This window comes from Lutjanus erythropterus, chromosome 15 (assembly GCF_056507025.1).
Source record: "Lutjanus erythropterus isolate fLutEry1 chromosome 15, fLutEry1.hap2, whole genome shotgun sequence".
NCBI lineage: Eukaryota > Metazoa > Chordata > Actinopteri > Lutjaniformes > Lutjanidae > Lutjanus > Lutjanus erythropterus.
Window position 1 is genome coordinate 37,602,881 of NC_139331.1, and position 26,027 is coordinate 37,628,907.

Consider the following 26,027-nt stretch of genomic DNA (forward strand, 5'->3'; position numbering starts at 1 on the left):
CTGTTTTTGTATGTTGCATGATGTATTTGTATTTTTTTTTAATAATCTAATCATTTGTCATTTTTCTCCCCGTACAGCAGGTTTGGTCCTCCACACTTTAATCTGATTGGCTGCACTCAAAATGTTAAACACCAAAAAAAAAAAAAGTCAGACACAGTTTTCTGCTGGAGATTAAAAGGAACAGTACAACATTTTGGGAACCTAATCGTGTTCGCTCAAGTCAGTAACCTGTTTAGGGCCGTTTGAAGGTATATTTTTTCTCCTCTGATGGAGCTAGGCTAACAGTTTCCCCCTGCTTCCAGTCTTTGTGCTAAGCTAAGCTAAACATGTTGTGGATGTACCTCTGTCATGCACACAGAGATGAAACTGATCCGACAGAGAACAAGAGAGTTGATCAAAATGTTGGACTGTTCCTTTAATACTGTGCCACTGTAGAATGTGTGAGGTGTTTTTAGAAATGCGACTGAACAAAGTGACGTTCTGGGAGGTCAGATTTAGTGGTTAGTCGTCTTGTAGCAGGATTCCACGCAGACGAGCCAACGAGACCCAACACACACTGAAGAGGAGAAACTGTGCAACACATGACAACATCCTGTACAAAAAGGTGCTTTAGACAAATATTCTGACTGTATAAAGATATTTACATATTTCTAGATATTTATCTACAAAATGCCAGAGAGGATGCTGGGAGGAGATCTGGATCTTTATGTAACAACAAGAGACTTTTTGTCTTCTAAATGCTTGTTTCCTTTAAATCACATGAATGATTATTTTATATTTACATATGATTATGTAACCATGAGAATTTGGGTTGTTTTTCATGATTGCCACATTTTTCATTTGCCAATAGAAAATAAATTTTAGAATAATTACAGATAATTCTTTCATACAGACAGGAGATGAAGCAGAAATCATCCTCTCTAGCTGTTGTTCGTTGTCTCTGCTGTAGAAGAATTCATGTTTTTGTTGTGAAGAGTCCAACACTCTGGTTTTTCTCTCATCACATATCTGCAGGTTGACATGAAGTTTTATGAAGCTGGTAATTCAGCTCAGGCCCTGGAACTTTTCTCTCAGATTTTTCACGATGCTCTGCTGACCGGTCTCAGCCTTCTGTCCAGAGTTTGAGCTTGTTTTCTGCAACTCGTCGTCCTGATCGTTTGTGGGCACCTTCGCTTCCTCCCTCTGTTTATATTCGTCAGACTCCTGATAGACGCGGCAGCGGTCAATGACGGCCATGATGGAGATCTTCTCCCTGCTGGTTGGCGAACGGATCTGAACATAGTTGTCTTCTTCTTCTTCTTCTTCTTTGGATTCTTTAGCTGTGTCTGCAGACTCAGGCTCGGGGAGCATCTCCATGACAATGATCTTGTGTTCGGGGTCGTTTGGTAGCGCCGCCTCAGCTGTGATGTAGTAACCGTCGTGGTTGCTGTTGACAGCCTGGTCCTGGAGCTTCTGCAGCTCAGTCAGTTGTGCTCCGCTCAGCCGGGGGTCCAGAGAGTTGGCTCTGTGAACGCGTTTTCTGCGTTCTTCTCTGCCGGCATCCCGGCTACCGTCAGGCTTGTGTGAAGGAAGCTCTCCTGATCCTGAAGCTCCGTCAGGTAGATGCAGACTGGAGGAGCAGCTGGAGTGCCTCCTTAGGCCGCCGTCGAACATCTGCTCCGGGACGGAGCGACTCCGGCTCACAGCACTCTGCTGGGAGCGAGCATGGTCCGAGTATTTGGAGCGGAGTTCTCGGACGTCGGGCCAGTTGAAGCTCTCGATGGAGGAGGGCTGAAGAGGACTGAGGGGACTGAGGGGGCTGCGGGAACGAGCCCGGCCTGGGGACAACCCCCTCGAGCTGCAGGTGAGGCCGGTGGTCAGAGATCGGACCTGGTCCACAGGGCTCAGTGGTAGAGAGGTTGACTGGTTACGAGAGACCAGCGGCAGAGTCAGGTTGGGTTTACCTGCAAAACATAAAACACATCATCGATTCAAAGGATGATTACAGTTTTTTAAGAATTAGATTCATTTCTGTTAGTAAACCCAACATTATCAGGAGGACAGACGGAGAGAGGCGCTCTGCTGCCGCCAAAGCAGTGCTGACTAAGATTACAGCATGGAAATAAATAACAGCATAATACATTTGTGTCTGGTAGATTTGTTGCTTGCTGCTTAATTCATATATCAAATATTCTGGCAGTAAAAAGAGATCCACAGCTGTAGGTACACAATGGACCAAACCAATGAGAGGGAGCGTGCTTTGTACTTTGACCTCCAGGCTAATGTAGCCGTGGAAAGAGATGTCTGGAACAGTTATGGTATGTGCAGTTTCAGGGGTTCTGTTCATTTTACAGATTTTCTTCTGCCACCAGTTTGCTGAGCAGGAACAACTAAATGCATCAGATTATTTTAAAAAATATCTTATTTACTACTAAAGTATACTGTAACAATGATGCTGCTGAAACTCTGACTGGCTGACATGTGATGTGCATTGTTTTTGGAAATATGACCATTGATATATAGTCTCTAAGTGTATGGCTCAACTTTTTCCTCATGGTCTAGTGTTTGAAATCAAAGACAAATCATAATGAATCATAAGATCGAATTAATACACTTAAGAATCAAACTCATATAGAATCAGCAGTCCTGTATTGTGAAAGTATCAAACTGGGAGATAAGGACACCGTCCCAGCCCTCGTCAAGACACATCCATACAAGTTGGAAATGTTTGAATTTGTACACTTATGCTACAGATACTGGCGAGTCACTCTGCTCTTTTTCGGACTCTGACTGTTGGTCTTTGATGGAATAGAAGAGACAAAGACAAACTGAAATCTGAAGGTAAACAGGACAAGACAGTACCTGCACTCTCCTTCTCCTCCACCACACAGGCTAAGCTCTTCTTGCTGATCAGGAGGCCCTGACTTCGCTGTCGGACCACCGGTTTGGTCGTTTTGATTCGCTGGCTGTACTGACGTGCCAGATGAAGCACTTTGCTCTTCGTCTTGTCTACTTCATTCAGCTGGCTTGAATCCTCGGTAGGTCTTTCCCCCTCTGCCTCGGCCTTCAGCTGGGCGACCCGAGGAACCGGAGCCCTGAGGACAACGGACTCTTCCCCGAACACCTTCAGAGAGTCCTTCAGACTTCCTGTTTGGTTCACAGTGGAGGCTTTGTGCTTGAGGGGCGAAGGACTTGTGGATTCCTCTGTGATGGTGCTGAGGTCAGATGCTCCACTCTCTTGGTCTAAATCTTTGTTTGAGGTCTTCCTCGTGTCAGAAAGGCTGATATCGGTCGCTCTGGAGTTTCTCAGAGCTTCTCGATATCGTTCATGCCCTTTGTCTTCACTTTGCGATCTGGTGATCTCTCGTTCCATCGTCTGCCAGATCTTGATCATTTCAGATGAAGGTCTGAACTCTTCATCCTCAGAGAGATTGTCCTGCATGCTTTGAGATCTGGACCTCTGGCTTTCTACTGAATCTTCTGGATCTGTGCTTCTCTGATCAGACTTCAAAGAGTCCAACGAGTCACTGGAGACCATGTGACCCTGGGTATCTGTGAGTAAAGCTGAGTTTGACCCCAGACTGGAGGATGTGGCTGAGGTGGAGGCCTGTGTCTGGGCGGTTTCATCTTTTGGGATGCTGTTGAACCGGCTGACGGAGCTCCTGACCAGCCCGGTCGGAATGTATGTCAGGCTCTCTCTGCGTTGGAGGCTGAAGGTGGCGTCCTGGTTCTCAGCGTTCTCGTAGTAACTCTTGATTTTGCCGATGAGTAACTGGTCCTGTTTGGATAGAGTGGAGTCCCGCCTCCGCCGAATGCTCCGGTTGGTGTCAAAGAGGCTGTCCTCCCGAGGAGACAGCTGGCTCAGATCTGTCACACCAAAGGTGTCTGCAGGATCAGAGCAGACACTGCTGTGCTGCAAAGGTCGATCGGCAGATTCGGCGCTGAGGCTGAGGCTGCTGCCGGTCCTGCTGGGTAGCCGTGGTGAGGCAAAACCGTGGGAGCGGGCGTCCTCCTGGGCCAGGCTGCCTCGTTTGATGCTGTTGGTGAAGTGCTGAGCAATGGCGCTGGCTTTGTCCAGGACAGAGGAAGGAAGGATGCTGGTGGCCTCCCCCTCTTTCTCTGCTGCCTCCTTTGCATCCTCCTCATCCTCAGAGGATTCTTCGCTGCTCAGAGTTTTTGAATCTGAATCAGGTGTGGCAGAGGATGGTATCTCTGTGGGTCCTGGATCTCTTTCAGATGTCAGTTCTACGGACCTTTGAGGAGACCCTGAGATCTTGGGAGGCGAAGCGGACAAACTATCCGGGTCAGAGGAGGGTTGTGGTTCAGTGTTTTCTGCAGGTTCAGACTCTGATGTCTTTTCCTGTGGAAGCTTGTCTGTGGAGGCCTAGAAAAGACGAAAGTCCAATACAGGAGAAATAATCAGAACTGGAACCAAACCAGGATTCAACATTAACCAGGGCCTGATGGCCTAATTTTATCTACATACTTCAGAGCCTTCACCAGCACAACATCAATATTCACCAATATTCTCATACCTTCACACCTTTTAGTTCAACGTTCTCTAAAAACAGTGAACAGAACTAGTCTCCAGCAGCTACAGATCTGTCCAACTGCTAACACGATCCTTACAGCAGAACCACAAACACAAAACGTGTGAGTTAATGGAGTTTAAGTGTGTAGAATCTGACACATCATCACAACATCCTCTGATGTGTGCCGACAGTTTCACACTGTCACACTTAAAGATTAATCCATGTTAAAATGGACTTTTCTTTATTGTTTTTACATTTGGGACAAAAAAATACAGCAAATTCTTAATTATTTGGGCAGCATTAAATTCAACACATTAAGCTGTTTAGCAGCTGTTTCATCACAGGTCATCGATGAGATGTATCTGGAGAGACCTTGTAATGCCTGGTGTGAACTGAACACTCGTGATCAGATCGCTCAGGTACATGTTAATACCAGGTGTGCACAGGCTGGATGACAGGAAGACTGCTGCTAAAACTGATCAGGAATAAATAAGGGAATCAATAACGAATCGGACCAATAAGTAGAATTGATAACGGCACAGGCTAATTCCCATCCCTCGTCAGAACTTTGGAGTAAACACTGAAATTAGGGCTGCAGGTGTAATTTACCTGCTCACATGTCGGTTTAGTTCCACCTGGCTCGTCCTCCTCAGCAATTTGTCCATTTTCTTTGTTACATCTGTTAGAAGAGACGCTGTCTTCCTCCTGCTTCAACACAGAACAGGACAAAATGTCAAACAAACCTTCAAATGAAACCAGATCTTTAATATCAGCAGATCAAATGAGTCTCAACACTTTATATCATCAAGTGAAGGCCACAAATAACACACTGTGACTGCAGTCATGTTATTCTTGGTACCTCTGCTGTGTTTGCTTTCAAATAAAAACTCATCCACTCACTTTTTAAAGGGTCACTTCATCCAAACCAGAGAAAATCATGTTTCCCTACTGAATCAGCATCTTGTGTTTTTTCTGGATGATCCACAGAACAAAAACAGAACTCTGATCAGTTTTTCAGATGTAGTTTTTGATACTTCACATCACATCAGTTGTACTGTGGTGTGAGAAGAAGAAGAAGACAGTGATGTTTTTATGTGTTGTTAAAATCACATGAAACCATGACGCCAGTACGCTAGTTTGAAGAGGAAGGAACCCTAACCCTAATAACATGTCATAAGTGCCACATGGGTGAATCAGGAAAGTTTGCTTTTCTATTGAGTGAAGTGACCCTTTATTTGACACAGGACAATAACCACTGGCCAAGTCATGAATTTTGTGCAGCAGGTTTGCAAATCTGGTTATCAGCAAACAAACTAATTCATGGATCAGTCTCTGAAACCACACATGCAAATAAAAAGAAGCAACACAGCAACCGAACACCGAGCGAGAGGCAGCAGCAAACTTCTGCTTCCATTCACACACAACCTGAAGACGTTCACTTCCGTTCAGTGTTCAGTCCCACAGCAGTGAAGCTGGACCAAACAAAATGCTGCCAAAGCTGCAGGTCAGACGTCCCGCAAAGCTCCATAAAAGCAAAACATACAAGAAAAAATGATGTGAAAAAGTGGGTCTGTTTACTGCTGAAGGTCCTTTTGAATATGTTTGAGCTACACTGAAGGAACAGTTCAGCGTTTTAGTAAATCCACCTGTTCTCTGTCTCCAGGTCAGTTTACAAACCTCAAATAAAACTAAAGTTGGGATGGTAGATCAAAGAAGATCAAAACGATGATGACAATGATTTCAAAATTCAGGTAAATACAAAGATATTACATTTCAAACTGATAAACTTTATTGTGAATATACACTCACTCTATTTCTATTTCTGACACTGTTGACTTCTTTGACCTCTCTGCAGATTTCTGTCTGCCACCCTGCTGTAGCGTGTCGACCCCTGACATGCAGCTCAGTGTTGGTTAGTTTCACACATGAAGGTCATGCAGCAGATGACTGAGAGCTCTGGAGAGGCAGTAAGTTATCGATGAGCTGTTATCCACTACTTTAATATGTTATGGAGCCGGAGTGGGACGCGTGGAGGGCAGGTGATCAGATGTTAGAGACAACATGAAGATCAAGCCCTGGCTGGCGGCAGAAAGCCTCACCGTCACCATGGTAACCCCCACCGAGAGCAGAGCCTGTGCCCTGTCGTGCCAGCAGGAGATGGCGGCCAGCACGGAGCTGGCGAAGTCGTCTACCTGGTCGTCATCCAGCAGAATCTCATCCGGCTCGCTGTCCTCAGCTGCCGTCTGATGAGACACCCTCCCTGCTGCGTCCTCCTCCTCCTCCTCTTCCTCCTCGCTACAGATCAGTCGCTCCAGTGAGTCCTTCCTGCTGCTGAGCTCCCCCTCTGCCTCCTCCTCTTCCTCCTCTTCCTCCTCAGCAGCCCGGCCGGAGCCCAGCGTGCTGCTGCTGGCGGTGGGCTGCAGAGAGCGTCTGTCCCCCGGTAACACGCCGTCACTGTCTGAGTGCTGCAGGACGTCACACACTGCTGATCGGTGGTTTCTATGACTAATGTAGTGTTGATGTAACAGTAGTGCTGCTCCTCAGTCCCTCAGTGGCTCCAAAACTAGAGAGTTTTAAAACTTCTGAACTCAGAGATCAAGCGGTTTCTTGGCCTTCAGACTACCTCATCAGACTACCCAGTGCTTTAAGTATGATGGTCTATTTTGTAACGTTGCATTCGTCTGCAGGGGTTTATCACAGGGCTCTACATTAGGCCCACTTTCATTCATTATTATATAGATAATCTAAACATGAGTTTTTGCTATTTTTTTTTGCTGTTAAACTCTTTGTGTTCTCAGGACTTCTTTGTGTTCTCAGGACTTCTTTGTGTTCTCAGGACTTCTTTGTGTTCTCTGTACCAAATGCTCAGACAGAAACTGGAAAAAGGGCTTCTGGGTTTTGTGTCCCTTCAGCTGAAACATGTTGCCGAGTGACTCAAAGAAACTCAAAGAATTAAACTCATTAAATGCTTTTAAATCAATAATGAAAGAATGTTGAGGATGTTATCATTTTTAAATAAGTGTTTTTGCTTCAGGCTGTCTTCTCATCTCTTTCAGAATCTTTGCCTCCCCTTCAACTCTCTGTCGCCCCCCTGAGGACACTTTACTCTTCTCTTTCATCTTTTTATCCATTTCCTGTTGTTTTACCAGGATCACAATAACATCCTGGAGCTCAGTGAGGGTTTCATCCTCCACCTGCCCCTGTGAGGGAATCTGTCATGATATCTAGTTCAAATACCTTCAGTATTTTACAGGTGTGCACGTGTATCAGCAAGTTAAATCCAAGACTTTTTAATGCCACTGTTTCATTAAATCCTGGACCCATTTAGCAATTAAGCTGAACATCAAATGTGAAAATAAAGATGTCCTCCTCTGAGTTCATACACTGTCAGTTCGATATTACGGGGCAAAATGACAGTTCGAGAACGTTTGTTCAAATAAGTTTATGGATTGAGCCAACAGACGGTCTGTTGTCAGAATGAATGGAATCATCCTCCTCATGCTGACTGGACTGATCACTGATCCATCAGTTTTTACAGCTCGTCTTTCATTGATTGAATGTCCAGGTGTTTCAGGTTCGGACTAAATTTCAGAGCATGTTTACAGCGGTCAATAAATCAATAACACAACGCCTTCACAAACAGAATTTATAACTGTTCAAGGACCTACACTGGCTCATAGTCCACGAGTTAAATAAATGTCTTGTTTCTTACCTTTAAGATGGCTGTGTGGTGAAGAGGACAATCAGCAGCAGAGGAAGAAGAAGAGCAGACATGATGATTGGTTAAACACTGGCAGATCATTAAAATCATCTGTGAGTCAGATCACAGAAAGATATTCAACATATTCAACACTTTCACCCCTTCAGGGCCAGTTTGTGGCCGTGACCTCACCATGAAACATGGCGGCTGTGATTCCTGAAAACCTGTCAAATAATACTTTCAGCTTTTTCAATCAGTATCAATAAAAGGTAAACGTGGCGGAGACGGATTCTCAGTCTGCAGGTTCTTTTCTCACAGACATGAAGATAAACTGATGAAACCTACACTGATGGAGAGGACAGGATTTACCTGATCTACCTGAACTACACATTTAAAATACAGAGGATCTGAGGCACAGTGAGGTCAGTGAATCTAACACGAAACAGGAAGTGACATCAGTGACAACAACAACAACAACAACAACATCATGTTTACCTTTGCTGCTCTTCACTGTCTGTTTGATCGGTTCTGAAGAAGAAGAAGAGATGAAGAGGAAGAAGAAGAGACGAAAAAGACAGAAAAGAAGACGACAAAGAAGAAGAAAAAGATGAAGAGACAAAGAAGGCAAAAAAGAAGACAAAGAAGAATAAGATGTAGAAAAAGAGGCGAAGAAGACAAAAATGACAAAGAAGAAGATGAAGAAGAAAAAAGGAAGAAGAGGAAGACGAAGAAGACAAAAAAGAAGCAGCAGAAGAAGACGAAGCAGAAGAGGAATAAAACATCAGCTGTATTTAAAATATCAACATAAGAAACACACACATATCTATGAACAGGAAGTAGTTCATGTTGTGTGTGTTTGTGTTTGTTTACCAGACTGCCGTCGTCCCTGGCGACCGTCTCGTGGAAACTCGTCAGACTGACAGGACAGAGCTTTCTTCAGCCGCTCTGGACTGTAACGATACCTGGGATGATCTACAGGTGAACAAACAACAACAACAACAATAAAAACACAAACAAACACTGAGTGTCACTGTACTTTTCATCTGGTTACTGGTGACTTTCATATCAAACATATGATCAATATTTATTGATCGACATGAAACTAATCAGCTTTATAATTGATATAATCAGCTGTTCCACTGATCTCAGCTCAGGCCTGTTCTCAGTCAAATCAGCAGTAGAGACGTCTGACTTCTCTACAGTATGAAGGAAGTACATGACCTCGAGATTACCCACAGTCCAGTTTCATGTAGGAACTATTTTCTTTTAATTAGAAAAAAGACAGTAGTTCCAGTTGGTTTATTCTACTGCAGACGGAAACTAGTTCCTTCATGAAACTGCTCACAACAAGATGTTTGGATTATCTTAAGTTACCAGGTCATGATTTCTGTTAAGAGATGCAAGTTTTGAGTTTTTTAAATGTATTTTTGTCTCTTCGAGCTCCAGTGTCACGTAGTTCCATCATACTGCAGAGAAGTCAGACGTCTACAGCTGATTCAACAAAACTATCATGCTGGATTCAGGTGGGAGGAGAAATATGTAGTTTGCATTTTGGGGTGAACTGTTTCTTTAAATATCACGCGATAATAAAAGTCGATGTTGTGATGACAAACACAAATTTAACTTTGTAAAAGTCAAATTGTTTCCTGTCGTCTGGTTCTAACTGGCGAAAACATTTTTACTGGTTTGAACATAAAACAACACTCACAGATGGGATTCATCTCCAAGATGGCGTCTTTAGCCTGAAACACACAAGACGACAAACATCAAACATCTCATACTGCTGGTTACACTGGTTACACTGGTTGTACTGGTTTCAGACCTTCTGTGGGATGATGGCGTGGTGGTTTTCCAGGATGATGCGTTTGATGTGATGAGCCCACAGCTTCTTCTCCTCCACCGTCTTCGCCTGCAAACAGGAAAACAACAGAGACGTTTCATCAGTCAGACTCAGTCTGATCATCAGATTTTTATTTTCCAGAGAACATTAAACGCATCACGTCCCGCATCAAACGACGGAATATAAATGATCTATAAGAATACAAAAAGGTTTCAACCAAAAGAAAAGAACCAAATCATGAAAATGACTGAAATAAAGTAAAATGATGGGTTGAGTTGTCCTGAAACACATTCTGATGAATGTTCATCTATTTATTTTCTCATGATTAGTTTACAGTTCTGTTAGTTTAGGACAGTCTAAACAGAACTGACTGAAACAAAACACTCAAAGTCTGTCAGTGGAACCACAGTCAATTAAGTGATGATATTTAAACTGTTTTACTGATTATTCAGAATTAAGTTTCGTAACATCCATCCAAACTGAAGAGATGTGGACAAAAAAAAAACATCTCCCTGTGACCAATCAGAGACTCACGCGCTAATATAGAGAGAAAATAGTTCCAGTACATTCAGAAAGAAAGTAGTTCATTCATGGAAGGTGTGAGGATTATCATGAGAAACCAGGTCATGATTTCTGTAAAGACACACTGGTTTTCATTTTTTATTGTATGTTGTGTCTCTTTGTGTGAACAGGTGGAGGACAGGTTTAGGACAGGTGGTGGACAGGTTTAGGACAGGTGGAGGACAGGTTTAGGACAGGTGGAGGGCAGGTAGAGGACAGGTGGAGGGCAGGTTTAGGACAGGTGGAGAACAGGTTTAGGACAGGTGGAGGACAGGTGTAGGACAGGTGGAGGGCAGGTAGAGGACAGGTGGAGGGCAGGTTGAGGACAGGTGGTGGACAGGTTTAGGACAAGTGGAGGACAGATGGAGGACAGGTGGAGGACAGGTTGAGGACAGGTGGTGGACAGGTTTAGGACAGGTGGAGGACAGGTGTAGGACAGGTGGAGGGCAGGTAGAGGACAGGTGGAGGGCAGGTTTAGGACAGGTGGAGAACAGGTTTAGGACAGGTGGAGGACAGGTGGAGGACAGGTTTAAGACAGGTGGAGGACAGGTGGAGGGCAGGTGGAGAGCAGGTTTAGGACAGGTGGAGGACAGGTGGAGGACAGGTTTAGGACAGGTGGAGGACAGGTGGAGAGCAGGTTTAGGACAGGTGGAGGACAGGTTTAGGACAGGTGGAGGACAGGTTTAGGACAGGTGGGGGACAGGTGGAGGACAGGTTTAGGACAGGTGGAGGACAGGTGGAGAGCAGGTTTAGGACAGGTGGAGGACAGGTGGAGGACAGGTTTAAGACAGGTGGAGGACAGGTGGAAAGCAGGTTTAGGACAGGTGGATGACATATGGAGGACAGGTTTAGGACAAGTGGAGGACAGATGGAGGACAGGTGGAGGACAGGTTTAGGACAGGTGGAGGACAGGTTTAGGACAGGTGGAGGACAGGTGGAGAACAGGTTTAGGACAAGTGGAGGACAGATGGAGGACAGGTGGAGGACAGGTTTAGGACAGGTGGAGGACAGGTTTAAGACAGGTGGAGGACAGGTTTAGGACAGGTGGAGGGCAGGTAGAGGACAGGTGGAGGGCAGGTTTAGGACAGGTGGAGAAAAGGTTTAGGACAGGTGGAGGACAGGTGGAGAACAGGTTTAGGACAGGTGGAGGACAGGTGGAGGGCAGGTGAGGAACAGGTTTAGGACAGGTGGAGGGCAGGTGAGGAACAGGTTTAGGACAGGTGGAGGACAGGTGGAGAACAGGTTTAGGACAGGTGGAGGACAGGTGGTCTCACCTGGACAGTGTGAGGTTGTTTGGGATGTTTATAGTGAGTCACACTGAAGCTCAGAGAGTCTTTGGCGCTTTCAATCAGCATGAGAGTGGAGCACTGAAACACAGAGAAATCAATCAATCAATCAATCAATCAATCAATCAATCCATCAATCAATTATAACAGTCAGACTGGAGGAAACAAACCTTTCTGCTTTCTGCAGTGTTTCATAGATTCTCTGACTAATTAATTCACTAATCAATAATCAATAATCCTGCATCAAAACCCTGTCAGACACGTTTTGACCTTCGGCGTGTTTGATGAGCTCAGACTCTTTGGTCGTGTGAATCTCTGGTTTATTATCACTGTGTTCTGTGCCAGTTAAAGTTCCCACAGTGAGTTTAGAACTTTAGAACAAACTGAAAATCAGCTTCTGTGTCTGATGTGTTTGGTTCTCACAGAGATGTGCGTCTTGTAGACGTAGTGTTCTCCACGCCGTTTTGTAATGAGCAGCATGCGGTCGAACAGGAAGAGCGTTCTCTCGTTTTTAGCTCGATGAACTTTGAAGGTTCCCTCCAGAACCAGTTCTCCGTACGTGGTGAGGTCTGGACCCTTCCAGTTCAGCAGCAGAGACTGAACCTCCTGCATGAAACACAACAAATTCAGTTGGGCTTAGCTTTGTGAGCTGTTAGCCTGTTAGCATCATGAGCTGTTAGCCTGCTGTTAGCAACATGACTTGTTAGCCAGCTATTACCTTGATGTTATCCAAATGTTGGCTGCTGTTAGCCTGTGGTTAGCCTGTGGTTAGCCCACTGTTAGCTTCCTGTTATCCTGCTATTAGCCTGTTGTTAGCCTGCTGTTAGCCCGCTCTCATAATCATATGTTCTATAGTATATCATAATACGGCAGACTATAGTAGCAGAAGTACACTGTATATTATTGTTATTATTATTATCATCATCATCATCATCATCATCATCATATAGTGTTTTGTATATGAAAGTCTTAATTTGTAAAGTAACTAAAGCTGTCAGATAAATGTAGTGGAGTAAAGAGTACATCTGTAAGTATATGTGTATTTGAGTAGAGAACATGTGACTGACCTGCAGTCTGACGGCGTGCTCGTGTTTCCTCTTCATGTCGTTGATGTACCAGGCGACTCCCGTCATGGTGTAGATGGCCTCCTCCACCACCTCATAACCCTCCTCCTCCGGGTCAAAGTGCTTCGCTATCTCCTGCACAAACATCGTCATCATCACCACCTTCATCATGTTCTTCTTCTTCCTCACAGTAAGTTTAAGAGTTCAGTCTCTAAATGTTCCTGAATCATTAATAATCAAATACTTCGATGTCACTTCAGGTCTTCACTGGGGGGCGCTATGACTATGACTCCTGATTGTCATGTATTTGTCTTGCTGTTGTCATGTTGTTGTCTTGCTGTTGTCTTGTTGTTGTCTTGTTGTTGTCATGTATTTGTCTTGTTGTTGTCATGTTGTTGTCTTGCTGTTGTCTTGCTGTTGTCTTGTTGTTGTCTTGTTGTTGTCATGTATTTGTCTTGTTGTTGTCATGTATTTGTCTTGCTGTCGTCATGTTGTTGTCTTGTTGTTGTCTTGTTGTTGTCATGTTGTTGTCATGTTGTTGTCTTGTTGTTGTCATGTATTTGTCTTGTTGTTGTCATGTTGTTGTCTTGCTGTTGTCTTGTTGTTGTCATGTTGTTGTCTTGCTGTTGTCTTGCTGTTGTCTTGTTGTTGTCATGTTGTTGTCTTGCTGTTGTCTTGTTGTTGTCTTGTTGTTGTCATGTATTTGTCTTGTTGTTGTCATGTATTTGTCTTGCTGTCGTCATGTTGTTGTCTTGTTGTTGTCTTGTTGTTGTCATGTTGTTGTCATGTTGTTGTCTTGTTGTTGTCATGTATTTGTCTTGTTGTTGTCATGTTGTTGTCTTGCTGTTGTCTTGTTGTTGTCATGTTGTTGTCTTGCTGTTGTCTTGCTGTTGTCTTGTTGTGTCATGTTGTTGTCTTGTTGTTGTCTTGTTGTTGTCATATATTTGTCTTGTTGTTGTCATGTTGTTGTCTTGTTGTTGTCTTGTTGTTGTCATGTGTTCAGACCAGGACTCTTATCTTGTGAATTTTGGTGCAGATCAGATTATTTATTTCTAGCAATTTCGTGTTTCAAGGTAAGACATCAAAATTCAGTGCCACGTCCCGACCACGCCCTTCAACAGGAGCTAAATCTTTTCAGAACTTTTGATCACAACCAAGCCGAGATGGCACACATCAGTTTTGAAGTTGTTATGAATTCTGTGGTTTGTTCTGCTCAAAATTGACCACTAAATTAAAAATGTCCGACTTCCTGTTGGGTTTGGCGATGGGTCCAAGAGACTTTTTTGTTTGCTTTGTTTTGTTCTGGCCATGACACATATGCCCACCAAATTTCATGCACGTCGGTGAAACGAGCCAGTGGGGCTGCTTCCTGGGGGCGTGGCCAACATATTTTGCCACGCCCATCACTGAAATCTACATCACATGTAAATTTTCACCACAACTGAAATTTAAGCCAAATTTCATGCACTTTCAAGCATGTTTAGGATAAAGAAAAGAAGAATAAATAATAATTAATAAATAATAATCAGAAAATAACAATTATTAAAAATAATAATCAGAGCAAATCCAATGTGTTTGGGCCTTGATCATTAGGTTTGTAGGAGAGAAGATCTGAAATCTGATTCCTAAACTGTCCAAAAGATTTAAGAGTGCTGATTTTAAGCAGGTGCTACATTTTGTTCCAGGTGTCAGGTGACTAAAATGTATCTTCAAGAAGCAAAAAAACATTTTAGTGACAGGCGTCACTCGGGTCAGTGGGCAGTGATGTCAGTCAGGTGTGCTGAGATGTACCTGGAGCAGCAGGTGGTATTTCAGGATCCTCTGAACTGGTTTGAGCAGGTATGAACCCAGAGGCAGCGAACGCTTCAGCGACGCCTGACGCTCCCGAAAAAACTTCGCCAGAGATTTATTCCTCATGCACTCCGTCAACGCTGCGACCGAACTGCAAGAAACAATTCAGGTGTTATCAGGTGGAACAAACACAAACTGGTGAGAACAGGTGATAAACAGGTGTGAGCAGATAGAACCAGGTGTGAGCAGACAGAACCAGGTGTGAGCAGATAGAACCAGGTGTGAACAGACAGAACCAGGTGTGAGCAGATAGAACCAGGTGTGAGCAGATAGAACCAGGTGTGAGCAGACAGAACCAGGTGTGAGCAGATAGAACCAGGTGTGAGCAGACAGAACCAGGTGTGAACAGATAGAACCAGGTGTGAGCAGACAGAACCAGGTGTGAGCAGACAGAACCAGGTGTGAGCAGACAGAACCAGGTGTGAGCAGACAGAACCAGGTGTGAACAGATAGAAGAAGAAACAAAAGACAGCATGAACAACATTTTAATGGACAAGACTAAAAGAAATGTTGAAATCTAGAATTCAGTGACAACCAGACAAACATCATGGATGAACATCATGAACTGTGTCAGTACTTACTTTGGGTAGTTGGTGCAGTACTGTGTGTAGATCTCGAAGTATTCACTCTGAAATAAGACAAAGTCAGGACTGTAGTGACAGCTGATGTCGTTGCAGTGTGTTATAATAATATTCATGTTTAACGACTGCTTCATTAGATTCTTGCAGAAGAAGTTTCACATTTTAATTAGTAAAATTAATTAGTAAATTAGTAAAAACATATTTTAATGAATGTCTTCATGTTTTAAAAAACTTTTATTATTTTTATTTTTATGATTAAATTCTCTGTCTCACCTTCATGACGAAGCACCTGGCCACGGCGACCGGGTCGTTGTCACACAGGTCGAGAGCCTGAAGCAGCTCGCTGTCGAGAGACGAGAACGCCATCACCATGACGACAGCAACAACAAGCCTGCACGTCAACAGGCTGACTAAACAACCACTGTGGAGCTTTGGACTTCCTCTCACAGTCTTCATCAGCAGGTGGAATTCAATGTAAACACCACGGACTCCATGAGGACTGTCTCTGCTGATGAAGACCATGTGACTGAAAGCTCCAGAACAGAGTGAGGCTCTTTAACTTTGTTCATAAAAATCTGAAAATCTTTGTTTCATACTGAAGAACTAAATGGACCTGAAGAAGACGTTCATGAAAAATGTTCATGCACCACAATGATACAATACTATCAACTTATTAAGTTAATACTATACAATATTATTGTTATTTTAATCATTTTATGTAATTTATACCTTAAGTGTTTCCTCTACATTCATTCAGGAGTGGCGGCCCGCCACTCCTAAATCCTAGCCGCCACTCCTTCAAATTTCTTTCTTTTTTTTTTTATTGTTGACGCAAACACACCACCGCCGCATCTCTCCACCTTCAAAACAGACTCCTGTCGGTTACTTGCGAGCACTAAGGTAAACTGCAGATAACTATCTTGCTCAGTATGGAAATATACTTGCGCGTGCTCATTTGCATGATGCTAGCGTTGTTTGGGGGGCGCGGTCGTCAAGCACGTCAAGCACCTAGGCGAGCGAATTCCCGAATTACAAATAAACAATAAAGCAGCGAATTACCGGCCGGAGAAGAGGTAGACGTAAGTTATTAGCTTGAGATAACTGGACATAGATTTTACAAGTTAAACAGACGTTCACAACATGTTGATGACCAGCTAACGTTACGTAACTTATCGGTAGTTTAAGTTAATTTGGCCCGGTGCCAACTCAGTGTCGCTAACGTGAGTAAACTGATAGTATTAGGCTAACGTTAATATGTACACACCATTATGTAACAACTGACTGCACTTTTCAGATGAGTTTATTGAAATATTTCTCTAAGAAGAGAAACGGAACGCTGCTGAAAAAAATCCTCGAGGAAACACTGCATTATTTATCTTAACTGGATGGAAACGTCTGTGGACATATTTTGATTCACAGCCATAAACTTTTACCACAAATAAAATCATATGATGTTGTTTAAACATGTACGTTGTTCCACTTCTTCAACACTTAATGTTGGTGACGTTCCAGATAACACAGAAGATAAATAAAGTTTAGAAGTGAGTCTGTCTCTGTTCCATTTCTCTGTATGTTATTGATCTTCACTCTGTCTGATCAATTTGTTTATGGATGATATTAACAGTAATTGAGAGTCACCTGTTGAACTCGTAGATGTCCTCAATGTTTCCAAACAGAGCGCAGACCTGCTCAGGACGGATCGATAGATCACACTGATCAATGATGTGAGCCAGGTAGTCCTGCAGGAGGAGGAGGAGGAGGAGGAGGAGGAGAGGAGGAGAGGAGGAGGGGACAAGAGGAGGAGAAGAGAGGAGAGATGAGGAGGAGGGGAGGAGAGATGAGGAGGAGGAGAGGAGGAGAGGAGGAGAGGAGGAGGAGGGGAGGAGAGATGAGGAGGAGGAGAGGAGAGATGAGGAGGAGGAGAGGAGAGGAGAGAGGAGGAGGAGGAGAGGAGGAGGAGAGGAGAGGAGGAGAGGAGGAGAGGAGGAGGAGGGGAGGAGAGATGAGGAGGAGGAGAGGAGAGATGAGGAGGAGGAGAGGAGAGGAGAGAGGAGGAGGAGGAGAGGAGGAGGAGAGGAGAGGAGAGATGAGGAGGAGGAGAGGAGGAGGAGAGGAGAGGAGAGGAGGAGAGAAGGAGAAACACACTTGTTATTAAATATCACATCCAAATGCTAAAAATAAAATGAAAGATAATGAAGTGACACAAATTAATGAGGAAATTCAAAGTTTAAATATTTTCTGTCTCTCAGTATAAATAAAGTTTTTTTGTCTCAGTTTGTCCAGCAGGGGGCAGACTGACATTACTGTGGTGCAGCTGATAGTAATCTGATTACTTTCCACTAGTGATCACAGCTGAACTTGTTATGATGTTTGATTTCATGACACTTTATAGTTTTTAAAAAATATATATATTCACATAGATTAATTATTAATTATTGATTTTTAATACACTTTATACAGATTTTCACATATTAAATATATATAAATATTTAATAATTGATAAAAAAGATTAATTATTAAATTAATCACCAACTATTTTGTTAATTGATTAAATATTTTGAGTAATTTTTTAAATTAACTAATAACTTATTGATTAATGGAAAAAAATGATTGATTGATACTGAAAATAAGTGAAATATACGCATGTACATATACATATATACACACACACACACACACACATATATGTATGTATATATATATATATATATATATATATATGTATATATAATATAGGTCCACCTGTTTGGATCTATATTTAGACATATTTTTCAACTGACTAGATTGTGACATGATCAATTCATTATTTATCATTTATTCCAGTTTATTTTTGTATTATTGTTGATTATCTGATGTTTTAATTTTTAATTCTTCTGTGTTGTCAATAAAGTTTTTTGCTCCAGAACGTTCTGTCTCGATGTTTGAGTTCCTCTCAGTTCGTACGGCAGCCTGCAGGTTCACTCTGATCCTCCTCACTGTTACATAAGCAGCTAATCCTCATCGTCTTAACCAGTTTAATTATAGCGCGTGATGGACAGACGGACGGACGACGACAGCGGCGTTATTTAGAGACGGCGTCCTCTGTCCTCCAGTCATCACTCAGTGTCGTCCGCCTCCATAAACTCATCAGGCTCAACTCATGGAAACAGATTCAGTTAATCAATCACAGATAATTAAATGTAAATCAATACATACATGTTGCATTTGTGGAGGCTTTTATTTTGAAGGATATAGTTTTACTCTTGTTATGTTTCCTGTTTATTTTTGGATTTTTTTTTTATATTATTATTACATGTTTGTTTTTCAGAGGTTAGTTAGTTCTGACTGTTTTGTACCTGTTACACTTCCTCTAATTTTACTTTGAAAAACAAATACAAAATTAATAAATGAACAATAAAATTCACCCAACTTTACTTACCAGAATATATATTAATTAAATAAATATATAAATAAACAAATGACCTTCCTCTAACTAAAAAAATGTACAAATAAAAATAAATAAAAAATAAATAAACTTCCTCTAACTTAAGTTTGTCTCGTTCGGGACTATTTCCTGTGAAGCAACACATTTTCAGTGTTTTTGTTGTGTGACAGTAAAATTATCTGAATGAAATCAGATCCTGTTTATGATTTTTTCACTACTTGTCGGTGATATATATATGAATCGTGTAATGATTAGCTGTCATTGTTAGGGGCGGAGTCCGTCATTCCTGTACTGGATGAAAACACACGAGGGCCTGACCGGAAACGACGCGGTGACTCACCTCTACGATCATGCGCAGGTCTCTGACGTACATCCTCTCCGTCTCGATGATTTCCATGACAACGCGGTCCAGGTAGGTCAGCTGAGGGTTTGGCGCCATGCTTCTGCCGATGAACGGCGACGTCTGCTGGCGGCGGCTGGAAGCTCGACTCGGCGTCGACTCTTTGTTGTTGTTGTTGTTGTTGAGTACGAGGCCGAGGCTCCGCCCCCTCCTGTCAGGCTCTGGGTGTGGCCACGGCCTTTCCTCGCCCTCTGCGGCGCCCCCCGCAGGGCTCAGGTCCAGGTCAATGTCGGGGGTTTGGGTGGACGGCGGCGGGGCGAGGTTGTCGTCTCGGGACGACCCGGAGCCCGAGGACAGCGTGGAGATCAGGCTCACCGGGCGGCGGTCGGAGGAGTCGGAGGGCGTGGCAGAGGGAGCGCGCTCATTGCTGCTGATGGAGGCGGTGGACAGGCGGGGAGACTCTGAGGAGAAAGATTGGAAGGTTAAGATTACATCACAATGATGTCACTGCTCACTGACCAATGAAAGCAGCTCAGTGCGTGGCGAGACGGCTCAAAAATTATATCTAGATATTTTTAGGCTCTTACACGACATACAAGATCTATATGAATATACATATTTACTCTAAAATAACACTGTGAATTCTCAAATAGTCCAAACATGATGATTTTATGGACCATGATGCACTGCTGTAGATTAAACCCAACCGTATATAAAGTGAGCTAGCAAGGCAGCTGCTACGAGGCTAAAGACAATAAAAACAGAATAAAACTGGACATACAGCAGATAGAGTCAGTGATGAGACCAGTATAGTCCACAGAGACCACATCATCAACAACAACAACAACAACAACAACAACAACAACAACAACAAGAGTCTGAACACATCACTGAGGCTACAGACGCTTAACGCTTCACTCAGACTGAGACAAACAGAAACAATTATTTACTTAAAGAAAAATTAGTCTTAATGGCGGCTCTTCCTGTTGCCGCGGTGACATGTAGACGCCATGTGCCAATCACCAGAGGACGAAAAAGTCTGCAGTAGAAATACAGATTCAACTTGTTTACTACAGTAAAAATGCAAAGGTACAGACTTTGGAACGTACTCAAAGTACAGAAGGAAAAGTAAAAAGTTCTGTCTTTTTTGTTGTTTTGTCTTTTTCATTGTGTTGTTTTTTTTATGACATCGTTTTTCTCTTGTTCCATCTTTTGATACTGATATTGTTTGAACAAAAACAGCACAAAACATGTTTTTATACAGAATAATAAATAAAACCTGACATTGTCTGACATTTACTCTGCAGTTCCTCTGACGTCCACCAGGAGCTGCTGTGATCAAGTGAGTAAACCAACTTCCCTCTGCACATACAGTCGGACATTACACAAAATACTGGTCACTGAGGGATAGACTTTCACAATAAGAGTCCTATTATGGTCACTGAGCTGCTTCTTGTGTCACACTGAGGGTAAACTTTCACAATAAAAGTTCAGTAAAGAGACACTGGAGCAGAGTAGATATTATAACAGCTGTTCAGGGAGTTTGTTTTTTGTTCCTGGAGTCAGTTTCAGGGTGTGATGTAACCGACTGATGATGAGATTATTGTTATCAAAAACTGAGCTAAAAATAAATGTGTCCTAACAGCCGATATGACTCAAACTGGCGATCCTCGTACCAGTCATGGAGTCAGACAGTGAATCACCACATCTGTAAACATCTGGTTATTTTTATCTGCTGAGAACACCTGAGGAATGTCAAGAATCCATCAGAGCAGGTTTGAGAGCCGTGAAGAAGCAGCAGCAGACACATCCTGAGGATCTGAGCGCACAACCTTCTTATCACTGTCCCATCAGCCAATCACAGCTCATCACGTCACACATTCAATCACATGCAAGCGGCGGCTTCCCTCCACCCAACACAGATCAGCTGATCAGATCAAATCATAAACATCGATCAATTTTTTTTGATCACATTCAGCCTTTTGATTTCTGCTGTGATTTTATGGATTCACACGGCGGCCATTTTGACTGCCCACGGTGGAAAAACGCCGCAGTTTCACACCCCCACTGCTCCAAAATAGCCGCTGTGTGGTTCGGGTCGGTGTTAGCAAACATACCGGCTAACCACTCCTCAGAGGGCTTAGCTAAATATCTGAACAGAAGAGACACTGACAGTCCACCTGAGACAGAAAAAAACAGAAACATAATAATTATACAATTATTAAAGAAAACAGAACTGCTGTGAAATGTTTTTTCTGTTAGCTGCAAACACTACAGAACAACAGCATTCATCAGTTCACTTCTCTGACTGTCAGGACTGTGACAGGATTAATTCACTGATTTATGCTGTTAACCTGTGAAAATGTTTAGCACGTTAGTGTTCATACAGACTTTAAAAGAAAAGCTGATGTATGACGTGGTAAACATCCTCCTGTCCCAACAGAGTGACTATAAATGTACAAAAAACAATAAAGTTTGAACATTACATATCTTGTCTGTGTGCTGGATTCCTGAATAAAGTTAAAAATCATTGCATTCTGTTTTTATTTACGTTTCAAACAACTTTACTGGAACTGGGTTTGTGTGTGTGTGTGTGTGTGTGTGTGTGTGTGAGTGTGTGTGTGTGTGTGTGTGTGTGTGTGTGTGTGTGTGTGCTGTTTGAATGAAAACAACTTCAAACTGCAGACTGGACACACACACACACACACTGTGTCCGTTAGCTGTTTGGCTTCCTGCCAGTGTGAAGTCAGCGAGGCGTTCACGGACCCAGCAGGAAGGGAATTTATGACCCCAGACACTTAACCATGATAAGACGGACCAGTCAGAACTCAGTGTTACATTCAAATACACACGCCGGTGACCTTTGACCTCTGCAGCCGTTAACGCAAACATCACAGCAAGTTTTTTCTTCATAACCAGAAGAAAAACTGCACATGTTTTTTAAGATTAAAATTCATACTGTTTAAACTTTGTCACTTTTTGTGATAAAATATATGAGAAATAAGGTTTAAAAATATATGTAAATTCATAAATAAGAGACAAAAAAACTGTCAGAAATATCCCACTGTTGGTTACAGAGACAATAAAAATCATGAGAAACAGATGAAAACAAAGAAATCTAAAAAAAAAAAAGATTATTTTCATAGTTGAATAATCTTTTCTTGATTAAGTGTTTAGTTGTTTGGTCTATAAAATGTTAGAAAATAATGAAAATTGATTAATGATTTTCGTCACAATCTTGTCAACTTTTTGCAGCTCTGTTAAAATCAACTTAGAACTTTTTCCGAAACTCCAAACCAGGATTCTGAGGGAAGTGAAGTGTAAGAACATCATCATCAGCGCTCTGAAGGCGACTCACCGAACCAGCGGCGGACGAAGACGGGCCTGAGCCGCCGCTCCTCCCCGACCCTCCTGAAGGAGATCTTCACCTCCTCCTCTGAACATGAACACCTCACCACAGCATCACCTCCTCCTCCTCCTCCTCCTCCTCCTCCTCCTCCGGCCAGACTGCGCCAGCCGCTCCTCTGATACCCCATCAACCCCAACTCTGAACCCTCAACACCAACTTTAAATGAACTGATTCAAAAAGAAGAAAATCTGAGAAGACGACCAGTTTTCCTGCAGCTCTGCAGACACCTGAAGGCTCCACGGGTTTGAAAAGACTGAGACACACACACAAACACACACACCTCCTTAAACTGCAGAGAGGAGGAGGAGACAGGAGGAAGAGGAGGAGGAGACAGGAGGAAGAGGAGGAGGAGACAGGAGGAAGAGGAGGAGTCAGTCAAGGATAACAGAGGACAAAACAGGATGAAGAGCTGTTAAAGAAAAGGAAAAGAACAGGAGAACACACAACGCTCTTAGAAATAAAGGTGTACGTTCTACAGCTTGTCCACTCAGGTTCCTGGATGAACCTTTAAATGTTCCACATTACAGGTTTATATCTAGAACCATCTGTGAAAGGTTTCAAATAGAAACCCCTGTGAGAGGTTCTATGGAGAACCCTATGGTGTAATGGTTCCACCGAAAACCCTAAGTGGTTGCCAACAAGAACCCAGCCACAGGGTTCTGCTGTGAACCCTTTTCATATTCCAAGGGTTTCATCTAGAAACCCCCATGGGGTTCTTCTGTTTACCCTTTTTTATTCCTAGGATTTAATCTCTAACCTGACCACGGGGTTCTACCAAGATCCATTTCATATTCCAAGGGTTTCATCTAGAACCCACTGATGGTGTTCTAAGGAAAACCCTTTTTATATTCCAAAGGTTTCATCTAGGACTCACCCACGGGGTTCTCCTGAGAACCATTTTATATTATGGTACAAAGAACCCCTGAAGAAAGGGTTCCTCAAGGATTTCAACAATTCTTGAAGAAGTCTGTCTTCTAAAAAAGGTTCTCTGGATGAAAAGGGTTCTCAACAGAACCCTTAGTTGTACAGAAAGCCTGTGATGAAGACTTTCTTCATAAAAATGGTTCTTCAGAAGCAAAAGGTTCTGGGTGGAAGCTCAGCCCTTCAGGGAGAACCCTTACAGAACCCGAAGAGAAAAGTAACGGACTCACAGCTGTTAGCGTAATGCTAACATCAGCATGTTTCTCTCTCTTTCTGTCAGACATGACAGACTGCGTGTTAGCCTCCAGCCAATCACAGCTCTCCGTCTTTCCCAACCTGTGTGATGTCATCAGGAAGGAGGGGCTAGGAAGTTTTTTTTTTTCTTAGGATGGCAAAGCAAAGGCATGCCCTGCCCTACTCTGTCTCTGATTGGCTTACCCTGATATTCTTTCTCTAACCCTAACCAATCACCACTCCTCATGACTAAACCTAACCAAACAAACCAACAGAGGACACGAGTGCTAACCAATCAGAGGCAGAGGAGGGTGGGTCATGACTTCACCATCCTGGAGGAAAAAATTGGTATGGTCATCTTGCTACCACCATGAGTTCCCCCAGCAGAGACGCACAGATTCAGCTGTCAGACAGCTCAGAACACAGTAACATAAATCACTATGTGTCTGCAGCTGCTCGTCCTCCAGTCTGCGACGTTCAACACAAAACTCAGGCAGTGTGAGCAGCAGTCATCTGAGAACCAGCACACGACTGCAGGACCAGGGGAGAGACGGAATCAGGAAAACCAGCTGAGCCAAGCAGCTCTCTTATGAGCCCCCCCCAACACCTCTGTCTCTCCTGCAGCTGACGGCTGACCACACCCACCTCCTCATGAGGCTGACAGGAACATGAGTGTAAACAAAGATGGCGTCTGCAGCGATTTGTCTGATATGGTTTGTGTTTCACAGTTCGTGTTGTTGGGACGATATGAGGCTGTGATGGCGAGGTGGACAATCTCCGCCCCGTGATGCTCTAATGTTCACAGCAGACGATGATTAAGTGGATGTTTCTCTCCACACAGAGAAATCAATCATTAAATGCATTCATGAAACAATAAACAATATTTTCAGATTTAAACATTTTAAAATAATATATTTAATAAGAATGATACAGATGCGTAATAATAATATATTCAATAAAAATGATGATAATATAAATATATTTAGTAATTATGATATAATTATGTTTAATAATAATGATATACATTAATTTAATGTTAATAATAATGATGATCAGACTTGGTTATGCAGCTGTGTGTCACAGTGAAACTCTGTCAGTCTGACTGTGAATCAGACTGATTGTGGGTTTGTTTGTTTGTGTCAGGGAGCGTCTCAGAAGGACGGGGCTATGAGGCAGGATAATGGCCGCCTGTTCTGGAGACAACAGAGTTCTGTAACCGCCACGTCTCATCCTGATGCAACACATTCATGCTGTGACTTCACACAGACAGACAACATGAGAGACGGCTCAGTGAAGCTGCAGCCTGGAGACGGACAGAGGGACGGACGGAGGGACAGAGGGATGACGGAGGGATGGACGGAGGGAGGGATGGACGGAGGGACAGAGGGATGACCGAGGGATGGACGGAGAGACAGAGGGATGACCGAGGGATGGATGGAGGGAGGGATGGACGGAGGGACAGAGGGATGACCGAGGGACAGAGGGAGGGATGGAGGGAGGGACGGACGGAGGGACAGAGGGAGGGACGGAGGGAGGGACAAACAGAGGGACAAAGGGAGGGACAAAGGGAGGGACAGGCAGAGGGATGGACGGACGGACAGAGGGACGGACGGAGGGACAGAGGGATGACGGAGGGATGGACGGAGGGAGGAATGGACGGAGGGACAGAGGGATGACCGAGGGATGGATGGAGGGATGGAGGGACGGAGGGACAGAGGGATGACCGAGGGATGGATGGAGGGATGGAGGGACGGAGGGACGGAGGGACAGAGGGAGGGATGGAGGGAGGGACGGACGGAGGGACAGAGGGAGGGACGGAGGGAGGGACAAACGGAGGGACAAAGGGAGGGACAAAGGGAGGGACAGGCAGAGGGATGGACGGAGGGACAGAGGGATGACGGATGGAGGGACAGAGGGATGGAGGGAGGGACAGACAGAGGGACGGAGGGAGGGACAAACGGAGGAACGGACGGAGGGACAAAGGGAGGGACAGAGGCGGCAGCACACATTTAAAGTGAGGATATTAATCATTAATCATTAATTGATTAATTGCTGTGAAAAACTGAACCAATCAAAAGTCAGGGCAGTGGAACCTGAAATTTCATCAACAATTCAACTTAAACAAAACAGAAAAAAATGAAAATGAGGAGAGAAACGTGTTTTGTACCTTATAAATTATTAATAATTAATAATCAGTTTCAACTATTGGTTTGGAGAGGTGACTGTGACATCAACAGTTAAAAAGTAACTAATACTCTGAGTAGTTTTTGCAAAAAATACTTTGTACTTTTGCTTGAGTGTATTT

The 26,027-nt window shown here is 43.5% G+C and overlaps 1 protein-coding gene across 2 annotated transcripts; it reads right to left on the reverse strand.

Moving 5' to 3' along the window:
• Window positions 1-979: 979 nt before the first annotated feature.
• Window positions 980-22,837, reverse strand: LOC146314903 (pleckstrin homology domain-containing family G member 3). 2 transcript variants are annotated; one of them, XM_084736807.1, is made up of 18 exons: window positions 22,517-22,837; window positions 21,276-21,338; window positions 19,159-19,619; window positions 17,033-17,133; window positions 15,668-15,737; window positions 15,395-15,441; window positions 14,754-14,904; window positions 12,966-13,097; window positions 12,322-12,504; window positions 11,887-11,979; window positions 10,034-10,120; window positions 9,920-9,953; window positions 9,082-9,183; window positions 8,707-8,739; window positions 6,611-6,996; window positions 5,121-5,219; window positions 2,842-4,363; window positions 980-1,943 (listed from the first exon to the last, which is right to left on the reverse strand). In XM_084736807.1, the coding sequence occupies exons 1-18, from the start codon at window positions 22,692-22,694 to the stop codon at window positions 1,045-1,047; spliced, it is 4,641 nt and encodes a 1,546-aa protein (XP_084592933.1). In that variant the 5' UTR covers window positions 22,695-22,837; the 3' UTR covers window positions 980-1,044. The 2 variants fall into 2 exon arrangements, with proteins under 2 accessions (XP_084592933.1, XP_084592934.1); XM_084736808.1 differs by lacking the exons at window positions 6,611-6,996; window positions 21,276-21,338 and having other exon boundaries at window positions 8,690-8,739; window positions 22,517-22,828.
• Window positions 22,838-26,027: the final 3,190 nt, after the last annotated feature.

Bases quoted from the DNA above. Each gene is read 5' to 3' on its own strand.
- LOC146314903 (XM_084736807.1), bottom strand. From the start codon at position 22,694: ATGGGGTATCAGAGGAGCGGCTGGCGCAGTCTGGCCGGAGGAGGAGGA. The intron at 15,738-17,032 runs GTGACTCTCAAT...GTCTCTCGACAG, and splicing joins GACATCTACGAGTTCAACAG to CGAGCTGCTTCAGGCTCTCG. The intron at 12,505-12,965 runs GTCAGTCACATG...TGTTTCATGCAG, and splicing joins AGCACGCCGTCAGACTGCAG to GAGGTTCAGTCTCTGCTGCT.